The following is a 21,722-nucleotide window of genomic DNA, read 5'->3' as shown; positions in this document are numbered from 1 at the left end:
ACTGGGATATCATACAGGAAGATCTGGATGACCTTGTAAACTGGAGTAATAGTAATAGAATGAAATTTAATAGTGAAAAGTGCAAGGTCATGCACTTAGGGATTAATAATAAGAATTTTAGATATACAATGGGGTCACATCAGTTGGAAGCAACAGAGGAGGAGAAGGACCTTGGAGTATTGGTTGATCACAGGATGACTATGAGCCGCCAATGTGATATGGCCGTTAAAAAAGCTAATACAGTTTTAGGATACATCAGGCGAGGTATTTCCAGCAAAGATAAGGAAGTGTTAGTACCATTATATAAGGCACTGGTGAGACCTCATCTGGAATACTGTGTGCAGTTCTGGTCTCCCATGTTTAAGAAGGATGAATTCAAACTGGAACAGGTTCAGAGACAGGCTACTAGGATGATCCGAGGAATGGAAAACCTGCCTTATGAAAGGAGACTCAAAGAGCTTGGCTTGTTTAGCCTAACCAAAAGAAGGCTGAGGGGGGATATGCTTGCCCGTTATAAATATATCAGAGAGATTAATATTAGGGAGGGAGAGGAATTATTTAAGCTTAGTACCAATGTAGACTCAAGAACAAATGGGTATAAACTGGACACTAGGAAGTTTAGACTTGAAATTAGACGAAGGTTTCTAACCATTAGAGGAGTGAAGTTCTGGAACAGCCTTCCAAGGGGAGTAGTGGGGGAAAAAGACATATCTGGCTTTAAGACTAAGCTTGATAAGTTTATAGAAGGGATGGTATGATGGGATAGCTTAATTTTGGCAATTGATCTTTGATTATCAGCAGATAAGTATGCCCAGTGGTCTGTGATGGGATGTTGGATGGGATGGGATCTGAGTTACTGCAGAGAATTCTTTCCTGAGTGCTGGCTGGTGAGTCTTGCCCACATGCTCAGGGTTTAGCTGATCGCTATGTTTGGGGTCGGGAAGGAATTTTCCTCCGGGCAGATTGGCAGAGGCCCTGGAGGTTTTTCGCCTTCCTCTGCAGCGTGGGGCATGGGTCACTTGCTGGTGGATTCTCTGCAGCTTGAGGTCTTCAAACCACAATTTGAAGACTTCAGTAACTTGGACATAGGTTAGGGGTTTGTTATAGAAGTGGATGGGTAGGGTTCTGTGGCCTGCTTTGTGCAGGAGGTCAGACTAGATGATCATGTTGGTCCCTTCTGACCCTAAAGTCTATGAGTCTATGCTGGGTACTAAACACTTGAAAGTCTGGACCTGAGCTCTGGAAAAGTCTGACACCAAGGGTGAAATCCGAACCCCATTGTCATCAATAGGAGTTTTTCCACTGACTTCACTGGAGCCAGGACTTCACCCTTATTACCTAAGAAGGAGAGAGAGAGAGAGAGAAATTGATTTACATTACTACGTAATTTGATGGAAAGCCAATATGGGGTAATATGTTAAATCTACTAGGTACCTTTAAGAATACAGACTGTAGTGTAATTGTAAAATAGGGAACATCTGCAAACAAATTAACAGTAGCTAAAGGGAGTCAGAGCAAATCTCCCAGCCTGATGATACCATGGGTATGGTTGGAAAACATTCCATTTTCAAAATATGTAATATTACAAGTCTCTAATAATGTTCATAAACTCTTTAGTCATCACCAGGAACTATCCATGTTCTAAGGTGATATTTAAAAAGCCACATGTTCCTAGTTCTTCTAATAGTTTTAAAGCTCACTCATATTTGGGATCATTTCTTATTATGGAATCCTTTCATGACCATTGCCACTCCCAATCCCACTCACAGTTTGTGGTCCTTGTGGATACAAGTGTTTTCCGAAGGCAGTATCAAGATCCAATGAAAATAAACTCCTTTTAATGTCCTGGGTGTTGCTAATTGGTAACTTCCTCCCATTTTGTATTGTCCCTGTGTTATTTGTTTCCATTCCTTGCAATTAAGATTTTGTTTCTGTAAATGAGTCTTCTCTCATTGCCTAAGTCTGCAAAATATCCAATTCATATGCAGGTTGTTCTGGCCTACTTGTGAAACATCTGTTCATTGGTGTGCTTGTTGGTCAGAAAGAGCCTCTATAAACCACAAAAAAGTTCTAGATGGGGTAAAATGATCAGGGCATATCTCTGGATGAAAACTGACCCATGCCACAACACTGTGAAAGCACAGCTGGATGAAGCAGCCCAAAGTGCATTTCAGAATACCAGTGAAATTGGCCCTTGACCTTGAAAGACATTCTGGGTAGCCTAAGGGTATAGCTGCTGAATTTCATTCCTCAGTGTTGTGCAAGAATACGCAGAGCTAATGGGCAGATCTCCCCTAGCACTGCTTGTTTAGAAAGTGCCCAGAAGATTTTTATGCTTATCTAAGCTGCTTTTGTTTATCATAAATTCACCATGACTTCCAACATTGTTTTTTTTCCTGTCAATCTCCCATAAAAATGGTCTTACCTGTTCTATTAGTTATCTTTAAAGAACTAAATTGCTTGGATCCTGGCTATGCAAGAGACCACGTCCTCCTCAATGGTATTACGGCATTCATGGTCAGCTAAGCCACTCCAGGCAGCAGCCTTCTGGTTTAATTAAAAGGCTGTGGCAAGGCATTCTCAGTGAGAGAGACCCACAACTCTAGAATTTATTGTCTCTCCCCCATCCCCCAAAACAGACAAACTTAAAGCTACATATAGACAAACTCATGGTGAAGGCAAGTTTACTCTATTAAAAACAATAACAGCACTTAGCAGAGAAGAGAGACTAGACCCTCAGCTGGTGTAAGTTGGACTCACTTCACTGGCTTTTAAAAAAACATAAAGATGTTAATGGGATCTTGCTAATTTACACCCACTGCAAATCTGGTCCTATAACTGTAGTCAAACGTCTATTCCCTAACAAACAAAGGGGTTATTACCTGTTGATTAAGAGGAGATGCTTATAACCTCAATAATACAGAATTCTCTTTTGATTTAGTTTAGTGTTTCCCTTCAGACTGCAATTTCAGTTTTCAGGGCCCATTTCTATTTTCAGTTATGCTGGATTACACAGTTTAACACTATTTTTACAATTACCATTAAAAGCCATAAGCAAGGATATGGAAAAGTGGGTGAAGGGACAGCTGGTGCAGTTCTGATGTGGCATGATTTTTCTGTGCTGCTCTTTAGAATTTGCTTTTAGGAGCACAAATCTCAGAAACAAGATCCATATTCATTTCCAGCTGTGAATGTGTTTCTTCAGGCCCACTTGTGAACTTTTATCATAATGTTCTGTTCCCCTAAATTCCCACCCACTTCATTACATGACTGTATAATGCAATTGTTTCACCATTTGCCTTGGATACACATTAGGCAATCTGACTCCTACATTAGGAATCCATGGCAAAATGGAAACAAATGAATAAAGGGGATGAACACAAAAGAATGTGATTTGCATGACAGATCTAGTGGCACAATCACCCTTTTCTAAGTAACTCAAAATATCAGTCCATCCAAAGAGAAATATACATTACATGACCACCCACAATAGAAAAGACAGGTTAAATGCACTTTTCCACTAGAAGATTTTTTTCCCTTTAATTTATGGACTAGGTAAGATATTTCCAAAGGAAATTTTATCTATCAGCTTTCAGGAATCTTGCAGACTGAAAGCACAGCTGTTTGGATCCACTGATTTGACAATATGTAATGTCTTGGTTACTGCACTGTTATTGGCAAAGCAGGCTTAAGGGCAGACAAAGTGACAGCTGGCCCATTTCTTCTTTTGCCATGTAAATCCAGTTTAGAATAGGAATTAACATAACTGGAAAATAACCTAGTGGCTGAACCAAAAATTCTACCTAGCAACAGGTTAATTGAGAAACACAGTTAAATACTTTCATAATAATGGGCACTTACAGAGCCCAGTAGCATTACTCATACTTGCCTTTCCCTTTCAGAGTAACCTTGAACTCTGCAACATAGATGAGAGAAAGAAAACATTAAATCTCAGCTAGTACATCTCCTTATGGCCACTTAACTGCTAATAAAGTACTTTTAATAAATCCCACCTGTAGACTACGTGATTTAGGAACTTACTTCCTTTTGAAAGTCAATTGGACTTAGGCAATTTAAGAAAATATTACCATACATCGATAGCATCTACTACAGTTGAAGTTTGAATGATACTGATAGACACCAAAGGAAGTCTCATCTAGCTCTTTTCAGCTGGAGGTGTGGTAGATAGAGAACACCTGATTCTGTTCCCATCCACTGTGGGCAGTCATTTACATCAGGGCTAAGTATAAAATATCCCAAATCCAAGTGGCAGGATTTTACACCCACTATGCAAAGGATTTCACAAAGGTTCAGATAAAGGGAGAATCAGGGCCAATAGCTTGGATAGAATGGGGGCTTCTCAGAGCTACTCCTTCTCCACAAAAAATTGCTTATAGATTTAGAACATTCAAATCTTTGTTTCAAGCTTACTATACACATATAATGAAAATATAGATCATAAATTAGGCTGGTTTTCCTGGGGGTTGTCAGCTGGCCACCCAAACTACATCTAACAGAATCACTGCACACAAGTTGTCTGCCTAGATGTAATTGCTATTCTGGGGCTTGGTCTTGAAAAAGATCTCATCAATAGCTCCCCTGGGCCTAGTTCTCCAATGCTTTGCAGCTTGTGTAGTCATTTACATTCCTCCAGAGAGTGTTACCAAACCAGTTCAGAATGGTAAAATTTTGTACACTCTTTCCATAGGTGTGAATGATTATAAGAGGTGCAAAATCATGGAAATCAAGCGTTATTTGAACTCAAGTTTGAACCCATACTGGTTTTACATCCATGAAATTCCACTGATGACAGAGGGCAGAATTTGGCCCCAAATGGCTTCTTTATCTTGGTCATTAGTATTAATTTCCTATAGGAATGGGTATGGTTCTAAAACTCAGGTAAGCATCCAAAACTTAAGACAATTTCTACAGATTCACAAGGCCAGAAGGGATCTATAGATTTTAATAAGGATGAAACAAGTAGGAGTCTATGAAAAAGTAATTCGGTTCAACAGAAGTATATCATGTTACAGAAAATTATTTTTCTCACTATAGGATTCTATAACAGGGATATTATTAAGTTCTATGGGGGTAGTTAAGTTGTTTTCTTTTAAATCCATAGGGGAATGTTTATCTGGACATGTCCAAACTTCCATGGCCTGCCACACTTGCACAATCAGGCTCTTGTGATAGCTCAATACTTTGGGCTTTGAACAGCAAACTTCACCTTTCTTGTGGTATTTTTAATTTTAGGTGCTGACCCAAACCAGGAAGAGCAGAACATGTTAATAGTGAAACAAAAAAAATTAGTTCTCTCATCACACAGTGAACATGAGTTAATTTCAAGTTTTGAACAAAAGTTCAAGGTGGATCTTGAAGACATTAATGCATCCCTAAATTCTGCCTGAAGGGAAGCAAACTGCTCAGATGCATGGGCAAATGATTGCATATCCCATATTTATGCCATTAAGTATTGAATCCTATCAGGATCTGTAGAGGAAAGATTCACTTACTGGATAGATCACTTGTAAGCTGTCAATTCTGTTGCATCTCAGCATTTGTCAGTAGCTGGTCTATATCCATTATGGTGATGTACTGCTAGTTATGTAGGTGGGCAGCTTTTGGACCCAGCCAGGGGAATAAAGAGTGTGAAGTCAGGAGCCTGAGGCAAAGGGGGTAGGGTTGGAAGCAGCTTGGATCTTGCATGTGGTTCAGGAGCAAAGTCCAGGTGATGAGCTATGGGCAAGTACTGGTGATGCTGACTCAGAATGGAACATGGGGTGAGGGAAAGATAGTGAAACACCAAGGTCCTTGCTGGAGGTTTACACATCTGTAAAGAGAGAGGATCGTGGCACTGAGGCAGGTTTGGTGCTGCACCTCACCTATGTCTAACAACCCAGGCACAGGGGAGCATAAAAATATACACACGTACCATTCACTGAATGAGAGGTCAGAGCAACAGGCAAATAGTTTCATCCATCTCTCCTCAGCATTGGTGAAAGTCATTTCCTTGCACCAACTCATTACATGTGAAGTGATCCCATGATTTGAATCACAGTGTATTTAGTGTCTGTGCATTAAGTGCAAAAAGAGTGGAGACACTGACAGATCCTTGCATACAGCGTATTTGCAGACATTACAGTTACACATTGCTGAGGGCTGAAGTGATTCCAGACTCACATTACATCTTATGTGTACGCAGCTTCAGCTTTTACGCATGTGCTAGGATTTTTTCGGTGAGTGGATTTTATCTGAGGCAGTTCCACCCATTTTGGAGGTTTCCTAGTCTGATTTTAGAAGGCTCACTCCCAGTCACATAACCAGAAAGGTGAAAATGTACACCATCCCTTAAGCTGCACAATACCAAGTTCCAAAGCACATGACAGATATACACATCTCATTCCGCTCAGCTGAATAGCCACCCAATACAAGAGCTCTGTTAAAACACAAGCACTAGAATTCTCAAAGGCATACTGGTGATCTTCAGGTAGAGAGCCCGACCCTGTAGTCCTTAGCCAGATTGTTGAAGCCTGAGGATCTGACTCCTTTACTATGTACAGTTATTGGTGGTTTTTTTTTCCATTCAGGACATACATATAAGGAAAAGTGAATTGTGGCTTGTGTCTGAGTGCATTTGTGCCATGTTCCTGGAAATTGTGCTTTGGGCGTGAAACAGTTAAAGAAACTATGGCCAGCTAACTGTGCACATTAAAACAAAGAGTTGGCAGCTTCTGAAGGAAAAGGGCTTGTGCTCCGCTGTTCAAACTTGTCAGTCAGCTCATGCCAGCACTCTTCACGGCTGCCTCCCCACCGCACCCTCATTACATGTGTCTGCTTCGGCTGATCTGCTCATCTATTCAGAGACTCACCGGATAAGTCAGAAATTCTCCCTTCTCTCTGCTGTGGAATTGGATCACAAGCCACCCAGCTTTTCTTGAATCTCTCACAGGTGGCTCTTTGCCCATGGTATCTTTTCTTCTCCCTTCACAGCTTGTCTGTTTTTAATTTCCAGAATGGAAGAAGCTGAACTGCTGAAGGAAAGATTCCAGGCCATAACAGTAAGTGCTTACAGTTATAACCCATGAGGATAGGCTTAGAAAAATCAGCACATAAATACAATATTGTGTGTTTTCTGAAGAATCATTTGTTCCATAAAAGAACAAGAAGAAAACATCTATTTCTGCTTGAACTGGTTACTTTTCCTTTATTTGCTTTGTAAGCTATATGCTGTGATACAGTAAATTTGCCAGAACCCATTTTATTATGGTTTAAAGACTAAATCCAGTGCACTGAGGTCAAAAAGCAGGTCTTCTTGAGCTAGAAGCTCTGCATCTGATAAATTACCATATTTCACAGGCAAAAAGTAACTAGGGCCTTGAAATCTTTTTGCCCCTCTATATCATAGAATGAAGTAACACTGCAGGATTGCTAGTTTCTGCAGACGTTAAAGCTTAAATTGTAAAAGTCAGAAGAAAGAGCATGGGCTGACTGAATTCCAAGCTCTCAGCTTTCTGTAGAACAACAGATTGAGGGATATTTATAAAGAATGTAATGTATGCCAAAGACTGTAGAAGCCACCTTCATTACTGCTCTAAACAGAATTCTGCTTTGAATGTTTAGGGTGGCGGGGATGGGAATTTTAGATCTCTTTAAAACAAGGTGCATAGATGGCTGAAGTTGATGTAACAACAAAAAAAGTCACTCAAATCTACAGGACCTTGATTTAACCCCCAATGAAATCAATTAGATTAGAGAAGAGTTAAATTGAGGCAGAATTCAGATCTGGATGAAACCAAAAGAAAAGCAATTCTGTTATAGGGTAGTTCAGGTTTGATTAATTATAGGCAACCTTTAAGCCAATGCCTTTGTTTTCAACCCCTCCCCATCCCCCTGACCCAACACACACACACGCACTCCATATGGTGGGTTAGAATTATATGATCTTGCAATTAGCAGTCAAAGATAGATTTTATTGCCTGGATAAATAGCCAGTGGCATTAAAAAAAACCTGCCAGCACGAAGCACATCACAGATAAACTTGAAGGATCCTAGATAGAAATTCTGATAAAGCGTTGAACTGGACTTTGTTTTTATTGTTGCATCTTAAAACACCACCCATCTACTAGACATTAGGACAATGGTTTTCAAACTTTTCTTCTGGCGACCTAGCTGAAGAAAATTGTTCATGCCCATGACCCAATGGAACTGGGGATGAGGGGGTTGGAGTGTGTGAGGGGCTCAGGGCTGGGGCAGAGGTTTGGGGTGTGGGGTGAAGCCAGGAATGAAGGGTTCAGGCTCTGGGAGGGGGCTCTGGGCTAGGGATGGAGGCTCTGGGCTAGGGCCAGGGATGAGGGGTTTGTGGGGCTCAGGGCTGGGGCAGGGGTTTGGGGCACAGAGTTCGGGCATGGGCTTACCTCAGGCAGCTTCCGCTCAGCGGCACAGCCGGGATGCAGAGGCAGGCTTCCTGCCTGTCCCGGCACTGCAGACTGTGCTGTGCCCCAGAAGCAGCCAGCAGCAGGTCCAGCTCCTAGGCGGAGGCACGCAAGCGGCTCCATGAAGCTCTTGTCTGCAGGCACCACCACCCCCAGCTCCCATGGGATTGGGAGTGTGGAGCTGGTGCTCGGGGCAGGGGCAGTGCACAGAGCCCTGTGGCCCCGCCACCTAGGAGCCAGACCTGCTTCTGGCTGCTTCCGGGGCGCAACACACTGTCAGAACAGGTAGAGACTAGCCTGCCTTAGCCAGGCAGCACCCCGATGGGACTTTTAACAGCCCGACTTTAATGACATCCAGACCAGGCTCAAGCTGGAACCTGGTTTTCAGCGCACAGCCTCAAAGCTGAGAAGTTTTTTAGAGGGCCAGCAGATGGAATAGCTGGAAGGGGTTGAACTTTTCTTTCCTTAGAAACACTTGAGAAGCAGTTTTTAAAGACTTGTGACCACTTCCTATACCCTATGCTGCCTGTTATAAGACATGGGAAGTCAGGCCTGGAGTTTTAGCCAGGTTCTTATTTATTGCACTGGCTGCCTGAAGCAAGTACTTGCCCCTAACTGTAGAATCTGCTGTATTTGCTGTAGCAAACTGATACTGAGAAAAAAACCAGGGCTAAGCCCTCCCTTCCATGAGAAAAGTAGTAGTGGAAGTATTTTGGAACAGTTTTAGATCATAGTGTTTCCTTGGACTCATCCCATTAGGGTGGCATTTCCCTCCCTGCAGAAGAGATGAGGGTATGTCCTCAAAAGGCTATTGTCTATTTGGATGAGCAACAAGCATTCCCAGGAATCCTTGTAAAAGCAAAGGTGCACAGGCTGGCTCATTAGCTGTTCTGATAGCCCTAACAATACAGACCCTCTGCTGTGGGGCCTAGCAGACAGGAGAAGAAGGTGGAACTGCTGGGAGTGGAAGACTAGGGGTGCAGTAGGACTTCTGCATCAGACAATGTTGAAAGGGTCTGTATTTTCCTATGAAGTATACTCCTCTGGCTCTGGTGGTGGAGGGGACGATGGAGAGTGGCTAAATGTTGGTTCCACCCTCCCAAAGATGCACATTCAGAAGCAGTGGAACCACAAAACCATACACAGTTAGCCTGGAAGAGCCATGATGTGAGACTGCTGTCTCTTCCCTTCCGCTCCCCCAGGATTTGCACAGGGTTCGTCCCTTCCACACATGAATTTTGAAGGACTTAAGGTGACCCTGAGTATTTAGTTAGGCAAGACTTCCATAGACTATAATGGGAGTCAAAAATTAAGGCATCGGGCCATGTCCCACTTTGGTATATGGATGAGATAAAGGGGCATAGGTATCTCTTCACCGTCACACAAACAGGGCATCTCTCTCTCCGTTGTGAAGAGCGCTAAGAGGCTTCTTGCCTGTAAGCTGAATCTTCAAGGGGGAGCGTCCATATCCAGTTGACTAATACTTAACATTTATTCAGCTATTTAAAATGCAGAGCCTGTACTGCAGTAAGATCTAGACAAGGCACAGCAAAGTGCCCCCTAGGGAATGCCCCAACCTGCCTTAAATCCTTTCATGACTAGAAGGCTGCACCTGTGCTCAGTCTCTGTGTGGAATTCAGCCCACTGTATTCAGCAATCAATTTCAGATGAAAAGGCGTACATACAGCACCAAAAATGTGTTTTACCTTATTTAGTTAATGGGTAGTTACTTAGGGAGGTGTTATCTGTGGCTATTGCTGTTATGAAGGATGCAAGAACAAAACCTGATGAAGCAGAGCATAGGAGGACACATGCAAAGTGCCTGGTGTTCACTAAAAAAATGTTTCCTTCTTTTAATGTCGTACATTGATCTCATTTTCAGTTGGATTTTTTGTTTGTTTCTTTGCATTCTACTTTAATCCCTTTATGATTGCCTTTTTGTACAGTATTCTTATACACCACTCTTCTGTGTTAGTTTGTAAACAGTATAGAAAAATGGTTCAAGAGGAAATTATTGTTAATGGAGGATTTTTGTCATTTTGAAAGTGTATTTGCTGCCTGATTGTTTACTTTGACCTCTTAGTACTAAAATAAGATTTTTTTTTTAGTGAGTATGTGGACTCCCCAGGCATCTTTCATAATTTATTATTTGTACCAAAGTTAACACAGGTATATTTTAGCATGAATTTAAGCTGAGTGCATTCTCTGGCTTAAAATGTGACTATCAAGAAAATACAGTCCCTTAGAAAGTGGACCAGTCTGTAAATGTGTGTAGTCCATCGGTTTGACGATGACGTTTTCATGCTCTCCCTTTTTGTGGATTCTAGAGTAACTCTGAAGTCCAAAGCATGAAAATGCATGCTCGTGAGCAGATTGGGCAGACAGAGTCATCGGTAGCTATAGCAGTAGTATGATGCTTTTCCCTTGCAACAAACAATTGAATATTTCTGTCCTCTTCAAAGGCTTTGAAAACTCTGAGTGTTGTGTGCTGCCAGGTTGATTTATTTAATGCAGCCTTCTCAAGATCATTCAGGTTTTTTGCACCAAAGTGTATGCTGTTCTTGATGGTGTCCTTGTAGCGCTTTCTGGGGTGGCCTTGATTTCAATGTCCTTGTGCCAATTCTCCACAGAAAATTTTTCTGGGGAATCAATATTCAGGCATCTTAATGACATGTCCAACCCAGTGTAGTTGAACTTTATCAGCATGGCCTCAATGCTTATGGCATTTGACTTTTGGAGAACCTCTAGGTTGGTAATTTTGTCCTGCTAGCAGATCCCCATAATGGCGCATAGAGACCGCATATGGAAGGCCTCTGGCTGTTTGATATGCCACACGTATGGCATTCAGGTCTCAGCACCATAGAGAAGAGATGTGAGCACAAAAGAATTATAAAGTTTTATTTTTGTTGAGAGGGTTATGTTGTGGGATTTCAGAACCGTGATAAGTAACGTTCCTAATGACTGAGCTTTCTGCATCCTATTCTGTAAATACAGGCTGACTTTATGACCTGTTCATCTAAAGACTGGATTAATCTGAGACACTTATACAGTGATATTAGGAAAGTTCTGTATTAAAGAAAGCTGTGAAGTACAGAGATGGCATGTTCTTGAAATCAGGATAAGTCAAACAGTAAGAAATTTATGATAGCAGATCTTAGACAAAGCACATTTTATAATAGATGCTGCTGACAAACATCACACACTAATATCTTAAATCCATTGATTGTTAGGTTAAATGAGTTACAGAAGAAACAAAGAATCTTTGATGGATAAGTGTGATAGGGACTGTGTCAAGCTATATTCCAAATCTAAACTCACCTTTAAAAGTTGTATCTTGTATTGCTGAGATGGATCAGTAGCACCTTTCAGGGAGATGGAAAACAGAAGTTATGCCCGCTTGTAATTTGACACTTTTCAGAAGAGAAAGTGTGTCAATGCTAATTCACTTACTACAGTCTAACATGGGGGCAATCATACTCTGCCAAGCTACATTCCTCCCCATGTACTTCCAATTGATTAGGTGTTTATCACTTGCTGTCCCCCAGACAGGTACTGTTCCTACCAACAGTCACACAGCTGACAGCCTTCACACCAGAAGTGGCTGACTTTCAATAGCAAGTGAAGGGCTTTTCTGACAGGACACTAGCATCCTCTGGGGCTTGGGGTTACATGTCCATTAAGGCAGGTCCAACATCAGTCAAACACACACGTTCCATCTCAATCATGAGGGGGAAAATAAACCATCACTGAAGGGCAGCTGCCTTAGCGGTGGCCCATAACTGTAATGATGATCCTGTTTATATTTTGATCATTTCTGAACAAAGGGGTGAGGAGAGACTTCCCTAAGTCCAGAATGTTCATAAATGATCAAAATATAAACAGCATTGCCTTACACCAAGGAAGGCTTCTATTCCCCTATTTACTCCTTTTCTTGCTTGGATCAGGCACTTCCCAGGCATGACTGTGTAGTAAAGACCAGCTCATCTCCCTTCCAAAAAGAGACTGAGCAATCCTTTGGGAGATGCCACTTCCTTTTCTTTTGTCTTCCTCCACAGCTGTCAGTTCCTCCTCCTAGCAGCCAGGCTCGGCTCATCCTGACAGCTCTTCCCACCATGTTTGGCAGCTCAGGTAGTCTGAGAACCAAACGTCCAACTTTTGGCCCAGTAAAGTGGCATAGCCTTTTCCTAAGTCACATGGGAGGCACATACACCCGTCAGAGATCCCTATATGCAGTCTTTTATAACCTCTAATCATTACATCAGTTCTTACTATGGTGCATCATAGTATAGAACAGCAGGTGAGACATGAGTTAGTTACTGCTGTACCACACATTAATGTCAATGAATAGGTGACAAAATTGTTATATCTAATAGCAATACATTGTGAAAGCAATGATTGGCAGTAGAGTGGCCCATTAGGAGTGCTTGTAATGGTACAAGTTACCTTGTGCTTGATTCAATGCCCATTGAAGTCAATAGGAGTCTTTCTTCTTACTTCAAAGGGAGTTGGATCAAGTCACCTATTACCATCGTATGTTATCCCCAGATTCTGGAGGCCATTGAAAGTGGCACTGGAACAATTTTTATAGTGAGGGTGCTGAGACTCATTGAACCAAATTGGATATGATGGAAACCACTTCAAGCCAGGGGGAGCGGCATCACCCTTAGTTCCAGCACCTATGCCACTGGGCACCAAATCAGTAGTTTCCTGGTGACGCGTAGAGCAGCCACAAGGTTATTTTATATTATGGCAACTATCTATGGCTCCAAGGGGCCATCCCAGCAGGTGGGTATTACCTGGGTGTAGGGACATCCCGGGCATAACCCTTTTCCTTAGCCATGACCTCTGCACTGTAAATAGGAAGGAAGGTGGTGCTACATCACTTAAGAATTCCCCCAGGAGTCCAAGTTAAAGCACCAAAGCAGTGACATGTCACTTTAAAAATTAATTTGTGGGTTTGTTTTTTTAATTTCCAGGACAAGAGAAAGCTTCAAGAAGAAATCACACAGAAGCGTCTTAAAGTAGAGGAAGAAAAATTAAAATACCAGCATTTGAAGGTATTATTTTGTCAATATCAGCAGCTTAAATTATTCAACATTTTAAAATATCTGTAAGAGTCAAATAATAAACACAAGGAAAGTCCTAGCCCTGCTATTAACATTAGGCAAGAATGCTGTAATTAAGTGTTGTTTCAGCCTTCAATCTAAGCATCCTTCCATTTATGGGTTTAAGTCACGCCTTTACTGTTACATTAGCAGAACTATTTGGAGTTTTACCAGAAGGACTCCAAGTGACTTTAATAGGCATAGTGTAAAAGCTTCACATAAAGGGGCTAATGTTGTTTGATAATTTTTGTAACTTAAAGTGACATCACAACCAGAAATAATTCCCAGCTTAAAACTGGACTTCACATGTCAGACTGAGTGTGTTCACTTTATAATTTCAGCACAAAATGCAATATAATCACCAGATGCAACCAAATGGCAAATAGCAGCTTCTTTCTAAAATCATCAAGTAGCAGATTATTTTTATCTGGCAAAACATCAATTTATTTAATACATCTCCTTAGTGAAATAATGTTGTGATCCTGTGTCGGAAGCATGTAGGAGAAGCATCTGCAAATTTCGCACTGTTGTCAGACTTGGCAAGTTCACATCAGTATGGCGTTCAAAACACTGGTATGACCGGACAGCCTGGATGGGCCACACTGAGAATGCTACACTCAGGGCTGACTCCAAGGATTAGGGCAAACAATGCCTCAAACTGGGGGTTTATCCTGTAATTAGATTCACCAAGCCAGTAACAAAACAGATTCTCTAATACCACAGTGGTTAACAAGAAACCAAATACAGTCCCTTTTAAGCATTCCAGCTCTTGACTCCCATCTAGACAGCCAAGTCTAATATAGTGAGGAGTTATTGAAAACCTGATTCACCATAGGTGAGGTTCACCAATCCCAAAGGACAGGTCACTTATCCACAGGTCAATATGAGTCTCAGATCTTACCCAATAATCACACTTACAGCCAATCCTTAATAGCTAAATCTAAGATGGGTGGCGGGGGGCAGGGGAGAATGGCAAATGGTTAAGATCAATATACATACAAATGTGTGTAAAGTCCTTAGGTCATGGTGTGGCTGCTGATTTGTAAAAGTCTTTCTGGAATCAATTTAAAAATGTATAGTCCAATAGGCAGTCCAGATGTAGAGTCTGTCCCAGTCTTTCAACGCATCTTCCAGGTTATTCCAAATCATTATTTGAAAGATGTCTGTCTTACAACTTATACTTTCTCTGTTCAAAGTTTAAGCAAAATAGAGATGAAAAGGATCAGGCCCAGGGCTTCTTTTATAGTTCTTCTAGCAAGTTGACAAGCCTCCTCACAGAAATTGTCACAGTAGGGCCTTCTCCTGAGGAAGAATATGCAATGCAGGTCTTTGCTTTGAAGCTGATCTTCTATATCCTGTGCATACACTGGTAAACTAGTTACACTCATTCACATAAGGCATTTAATCTGTCATGCATTATAACAGAGATATTTAAACCAAAGACAATGTGGATAATATTATTAGTTTCTTCCAGTATTATGTCTTTGATCTTAAGGTTAACTGGTCACAGTCACATACATAATTAAGGCAAATAAGACATGAAAGGGAATTAGCACCTACAAGATAATCCGGTTGCATTGTTAAACTTCTAACAAGATATAGATAAACACAGACCAATACACTTTTAAAATACACAAAAACAATCCCTATGTTGCAGGAACAATGACCTATAATTATAGTACAAGTGTACACACTGCCCTGCACAGGTGCATATTAAAGACTAGATCTTCAGCTGGCATATATCAGTCAACTGGCTCACACTAACTGAGTGTCCGGTCCTTCAGACCTATTTCTTTCAAACCCCAATTGTATATGGGTATGGAGACACACACACTCACACAGTCTGAGGAATGAGAGGGTGAGTGGAAGAGAAGAGAATGACTTTAAGGGCTCTTTAGTTTGTGAGCAGTAATTTTCTATCCCAATATTACCTGTGCATGTTCCTTGGTCACTGCATTAGAAACCATGTAGAAGCTACTTTATGTTGATCATGGAGCACAAAAAGACAGGCAGATGTGTCTCAATCACAAGGCATAATCTAACTTTCAAACTAGATGCGTCTGAAAGTTGCACATGGTGCAAAGTGACTTAGGCACCTAGGGCCAATTGACTTTCACTTTTGAAAATGTTAGTTCTAGTCCATCTCTGTGCTAATGCAGGATATTTCATTCTTTTGGATTTGTTCTCTATTGCACAATTGTCAGTACTTTGTCCATCTATCTTTCAGTGACCCATACAATGGAACAAAGATGTTCCTGATATTCAGACTGAATTTTTCCTTTCCTAAGTTTGTCCCATGATTCCTGTGTGCACTCTCTGGTATCAGTCTAAGAATATTATTCTCTTTCATTAGTGTTTACACTCTTCAGGTATTGCTGGCTGTCCTATCCCACTTTAGGAGTTTCAGCTAAATTACTAAAAGAGCTAATTATATATCTTTTCCCCCATTAATCAATCCCTCTGTTCCCCAAATAACTTTGCATGCTCTTCTCTGAACTACCTCTAATTTGTCAGGTGTCTTTCTGGTAATGAAGTGTCAGAATAGAATTTAGTATCCTCATGTGTGGCCACAGCAAAGCCGTATGGAGGGGGATTACCATCCCCCTGTTCCCATGACTGATTGTATTAGCACACAATATACAAACCAAGATTATGTTGGCCTGTTTTGCTTGCATATTACACAGCAAGTGATGTCTCATTTGCCATCCACTGTCACCTCTAGATCTAGTTCAGCATTCTGGCTTTCCAGATTTGTCCCTTTCACTGAATTGTTTTGCGTTGCATCACTTTTCTCCATCCCATAACTATGGGCTACTTGCTCCTCTCCAGTATGTGGTAGAGGGAAACAAAACAGGGCAGGTAAGCCCCCAACCTGAATGAAGCTTTCATGGATTAGCCCCCTTACAGCAGTCTCACTCCAGATCAGTTAGGTTAGGGCTCTGTGGGTCAGGAAAAGATGTTTCCCTGGGCAAAGGGTAACATGCCTCCCCTGTACAGAGCATACATGAAATCTGCATGGGAATGATTACTGGGCAGCCAGCAGTAGCTCCCTTCTGCACCTACAATCATTCCTATTGAGAGGATGGGGAAAGGTATAGGCACCACAGCTGTGCTGCTGGAGGTGATGTGCAGAGAAGATGGGACTCATATAGTTCTGGAAAAAGAACAGGAGTACTCGTGGCACCTTAAAGAGGAACAAATTTATTTGAGCATAAGCTTTCATGGGCTAAAGCCCACTTCATCAGATGCATGCCATCTGGGTAGACTTTCCAGCAGATTTTATGGATCCTTTCATTTTACCTGGTGAATCTGTTTATCCCCACCCCCTTCAATGTCTCTCCAAGTGCTATCTCATGGAGGTCACATGTGTTACCATCCCAGGGGTTTATCCTGTGAGAATAGTATGTAACTCTATTTTTGAAAGCTCTTAAAATATGAAAAAAACTTAGACATTTTCCTAGATATAGTGTGGGTTTGCATTTTGCACATTGGGAAAATAGACTATGCACCTGATAACCAGCCACAAAATTTACATAAGACTCTGAAAAACCTATGCAGGGGACAAAATAATGACATCCTGCTACATTACTCCAGACTTGTTCTGTGGTCTCTGACCAGCTACAGCGCCCTCAGAGCGTGCTCAGAAGTTTGTTCACAGCAATGTAATCTATTGTCAGTACCACTAGCATGATGGAATATGAACCACATGGGGCAATGATAGCATTCCAGCCATTCTGAGAGTGTTATCACATCATATTGTATTAGCATCCTTTTCCTCTATACAGTGTATAGAAGTCAACATGATATCAAAGGTACAAACATACTGTAGCATGCATAACTTTGTACCGTACTGGAGCCACTTTCATTCTTTGTAATGAAGGAAGAGCAAGATGGCACTGCAGGAAGTTTCTGCATGCCTAAAAGGCAGCTGTTATTGCTATACGTCAATGAATTATACTGGTTTCAGTGGAGCCATGCAGGATTCTTCTCTAGCCAGAGCTTCTCCATTCTCCATACAACAAACATTTCCAAGTTATACAGCATGTACGCCATTCATGAAAGTGCAACTAATGAAATAAAATGTTCAAGAAAGCTATAATAGGAAATTTACCCACATTGCTTATTTTTTATATTATTGTACTTGTATGGATGGGGATTATCCCTGTAGTTCTTGTACACAAAACTTCCATTGACTCTAATAGGCAATATGCCGCCTGAGAACTACAGGATCAGATCCTATGTCATATTTGGAAACTATAATCTCCTTTGCCCCAAAACAGTGCTAGGTCAATACAAAGCAGAGCAATACCTGGAAAGTCATTACCCTGAAAGCCCTACCTATCATAAGCATTTAAATAAAAGATACCTTGGTTCCTAATCAGACTAGATTATTGTAGGAATTGTCCCAATTTGATAAGGGGAAGACACATTTTGAGTGCCAAATATTCTGGCATAATCCCAGTCATCTCCTTTCTGGTCACAATCACACATCTGATCATGCCGAGACCAAGACACATTCATTGCACAAGCATTGCACATCCTCTTTGCACAAGCACAGAACTAGCTTCTTGTGATGGCTTAGTGGTGAACTAAACAAAGCCACTTCCCATTCAAACAGTTTCATTAGGAAGCTGATGCTGTGCTGCCCAAATGAAGAAATCATTTGTCAAGTTAAAGATTATGTGCAGAACACAACAATGGGTGAACAAAGTAGGGGTCAGCCAAAGGCTTCTGTACCCACCAGCATCCTACTGGTGGCCTCCAATCTTAGGCTGAAATATTATGTTAAACTGGCATTTTGACTGAATTTTATGTTAACATCTCTTCCTAGATGTTTTCACTAGGAATTTCAATACTGTCCTGCAAGGCAAGAGGCATTATGCATCTATGGCCCATACTATCTGAGCACTTCACAATCTTTATATTTCTCCTCATACCACTGTGAGGTGGGGAAAAGCTGTTCTCTCCATTTTTCAGATGGGGAACTAAAGCACAGAGAGGCTAAGTGACTTGCCCAAGATCACACAAGAGGTCTGTGGCAGAGCCGGAACTTAATTCAGGTTTCCCAAGTCCTAACCATAGGACCATCCTTCCACTGCCACATCTCCATCAATCATCAGCAGGTTGGAAAGATACCAGGGAGTGCAGTTCCTAGAGAGGGAAAGGCTACTCCTGGTTGTCTTCCTCAGGGCTACTCTTCCAGCCCTTCCAAGTGCAGGGACATGGAATTTGGCTTGGAGAAAGTTTCAGAGCCTGATCAGCTTCTCACAGCTCAGTCCTATTTCTATTTGAAAGTGAATCTACTCAGTGAAGGAAAATGTATATATGAGTGAAAATACACTTGTAGCTTCTCAGAAGCACTTTGAGAAATTAACACATTTCCTTTTATTCATTTTAGATTGTAGTAATGAATACCTACACATTTCATTCTAGATGTCTTTCATTTACAAAGTCTGGGCAAGATTCTCTACACAGTTATGGGGCTTTGTACTGCTCTGGTGTGCAAAGGAGCCATAGCTTTCACAAGCACCCCACAGAGAATTCACCAGTTGGAAGGAAGCTCCCTGCTGGTATAAACATGACAGTTCTGGCCCTGTACGCGACACATCCTTCCCCTCTCTCCCCATTCCCCATCTTCCCAGCACAGGAACACATCAGGGTAGGAAGGGGCATGCTGAAACATCTCTCTAACAACCCTACACCAGTGGTACAATTTAGAGGAGCCCAGCAGCTGCTATAAGCTGTGTTGAGACCAAAGCAGCTCCCGTTCCTGCACCAAGCACAACTCTGGCATAGGAAAGACTATAGCCATCTGATCCAAAGCAAGCTCTAAAACAATGGGAGTAATAACTGAGTGTGCTTTATAATCCTGTGAAAAGAGGATCAGCAGCCGCTTCATGCAATTGACAAATATATAAATGAAAAAGTGACAGACCATGTGCTGTGTGATCAATTCACCAGCTCAAAAGAATCTAAACCGCAGATGAAAGACAGACTCATGTTTTAATTAAGTAATGCTCATTAACAGGTGCAAAAGTCCAAATACCTACTACTAATGCACAGTTCCACTCGTTAACCAGCTACGAGTGTCACTTCATTCCAAAGGGACTGGGAGGTCTCCATCTATACTGCTGTGGCTTTGTCTTTGAGGGGTTTAATACCTCCTACTTACCTTCAGGAGGCTATGATGGAGCACCATCCTCAAGCATGCCCCTTCACAGCCCACCAGCCGTTTTCTGTCTTGCAGTGATTTACTCCTGCACCAGAGTACAAGGCTTGGATTCCTGCTTTCTAGGACTTACGTATTAGTTGTCATACAGAGTCCAAACTCTCTAGCCCCTCAGCACCCAGAAGAAGGGCAGAACTAATTGAGACAGGCCTCCTCTTCTAAATTCAGGAATCCTACAGCCTCCCTCTAGGTCTGTGTAATAACTGAGATAGGCTTACCCTGCTTGTATTAAAGAGTCCCACATGTCTTAACCTGGGATCTGTATTAATAATTCAATCCTTCCAGTCCTGCACTGGGAAAGCTCAGCAGGCAACAATTCTGGTATTTTCAGGAGCTCCTCTAAATAACCCTTGCAATGAGAATTTTGCTCATAGAGCAGAATACTGACACAATGAGAAAAAGGCAAGGCAACCTGGGGCTCTAGGCATGCTGATACAAGCCATTCTGCAGCCCCACTCTTGAACCACTTTCAATCTCCAAGTGAGCAAGGGACAGCTCTCAGAGCTATTGTTTCAGGCTGTCTGCAGACTCAGGCAGTCATCACTTTGTTGACTGTTTCAAGGTTTTCTTTATAACCATCCTGGCTGGAAATTGTCATTTAAAAATAAAAAGATATATATATACAGATGCAACTGCAGGACTTCAAGAGCTGGGTGTCCCTAGGCATGAGCCTGTAGTAGCTAAGCTTTAATGCAGCACAGAGTAAAACAAACAAATTTCAAACACTGGGTCAGTTTACAAATGTTAACGATCACAGCTAATAAGTGACATGTGGTCTGCTCACCTGTTAATTCAGTCTATCTGTATATGGAGAATGATTGATAATGAAAATGTTTTGCTGTTTTAAACCACTCACTAAACAACAGTTGATTCTTGTTTATTTATATTTCTATTATGGGAGTCCAAATGCTCCCATCTCTCATTGGTGTTGTACAAACACATACAAGGACATAGTCCTTGCCCCAAAGAGCTTACAGTCTAGGAAGCATATAGGGAAAGTTATTGATTAGTATTTTTAAACACATTTGTCTTTATCTTTCCTGAAATTAGAAAAAGGCCCTTCGAGAGAAATGGCTCTTGGATGGCCTGAGTGCTCTCACTCCAAAAGAGCAAGAAAAAATGCAAAAGCATAATAGAGAAGACCAGGAACGGACCAACTACCTGGAACAAAGCATCCTCAGGTACAGCACTAATTTGTTGTGGCCCCCTATAGTCATTGAAATGGTTCATTCTTAAAAGCATGAAGAAAAGGAGAGGTCCCACTCTCCATTGTTACAGGTAAAATGAAGCATCAGCTAAGGCTAATAATTTGCAGTGTTTTATTTAATTCCAAGGGTGCGATCCAGTCTTTAATATATTTGAAGGGCTTCTACAACTATCAGAAGTATAGCATGTGGAGTTGAAAGTCATTATTCCTACTAATCTATACAATACCCCTGAAGGATTTGTTTTCTTGACTCCAAATTCACCATTCATACTGTACTCTACAGAGGCAAGCACCAGCATGTGGATTTTGCTCAGAGATGCTAACATGTTGAATGAATATTTTAGTAAGTCAGATAATGCACACTTAAAATTAAGATAACGAATAAGTTCTTAAGTTTAGCTAGAGAACATGTAGCCTTCAAAACTTGACCCCTTGCAAAGCATTCCACATCACAATATAGTACCTCTAAGTCATGTAATTATTCGTGCCCTGTGAGTCTCTCCTGTCCTGCTCTCACTCATAACCCATAATGTTAAGCCCATCCTAAATGTAATCCTCAGAACCCTCCCACAGAGTCCTTCCTTTACCCTTTCGCTACCTTATCTTACCAGTTTCTACAAATCTCACAGCTTGGCTCTCCACCACATATAGCTATTTTTAAAGCGACATAAGCAGATTCAGACATGGTGGCCCTATTTGATCACAGGCATGGTCTTCAGGATTGTTATCCACATTCAGTACTTCTTGAA

General features: G+C 41.5%; 1 protein-coding gene across 3 annotated transcripts in view; it reads left to right on the top strand.

The window, feature by feature from the left end:
* The window catches only part of PALMD (palmdelphin), a 70,668-nt gene that overhangs the window by 27,941 nt on the left and 21,005 nt on the right, over positions 1-21,722 (top strand). The window contains exons 1-4 of one of the 3 annotated variants that reach the window (XM_050960969.1): positions 6,536-6,554; positions 7,013-7,058; positions 13,409-13,489; positions 20,817-20,947. In XM_050960969.1, the coding sequence (XP_050816926.1) occupies positions 7,014-7,058; positions 13,409-13,489; positions 20,817-20,947 (257 nt within the window). In that variant the 5' untranslated portion in view covers positions 6,536-6,554; position 7,013. Of the gene's footprint in view, positions 1-6,535; positions 6,555-6,726; positions 6,877-7,012; positions 7,059-13,408; positions 13,490-20,816; positions 20,948-21,722 lie in introns of those variants that run through there. The other 2 variants (XM_050960968.1, XM_050960967.1) reach the window with 2 other exon arrangements.

The sequence above is a fragment of the Gopherus flavomarginatus genome, chromosome 7 (genome assembly GCF_025201925.1).
Source record: "Gopherus flavomarginatus isolate rGopFla2 chromosome 7, rGopFla2.mat.asm, whole genome shotgun sequence".
Lineage (NCBI taxonomy): Eukaryota > Metazoa > Chordata > Testudines > Testudinidae > Gopherus > Gopherus flavomarginatus.
Note: the sequence above shows the minus strand (reverse complement) of the source record. Positions and strands in the feature narration are given on the sequence as shown.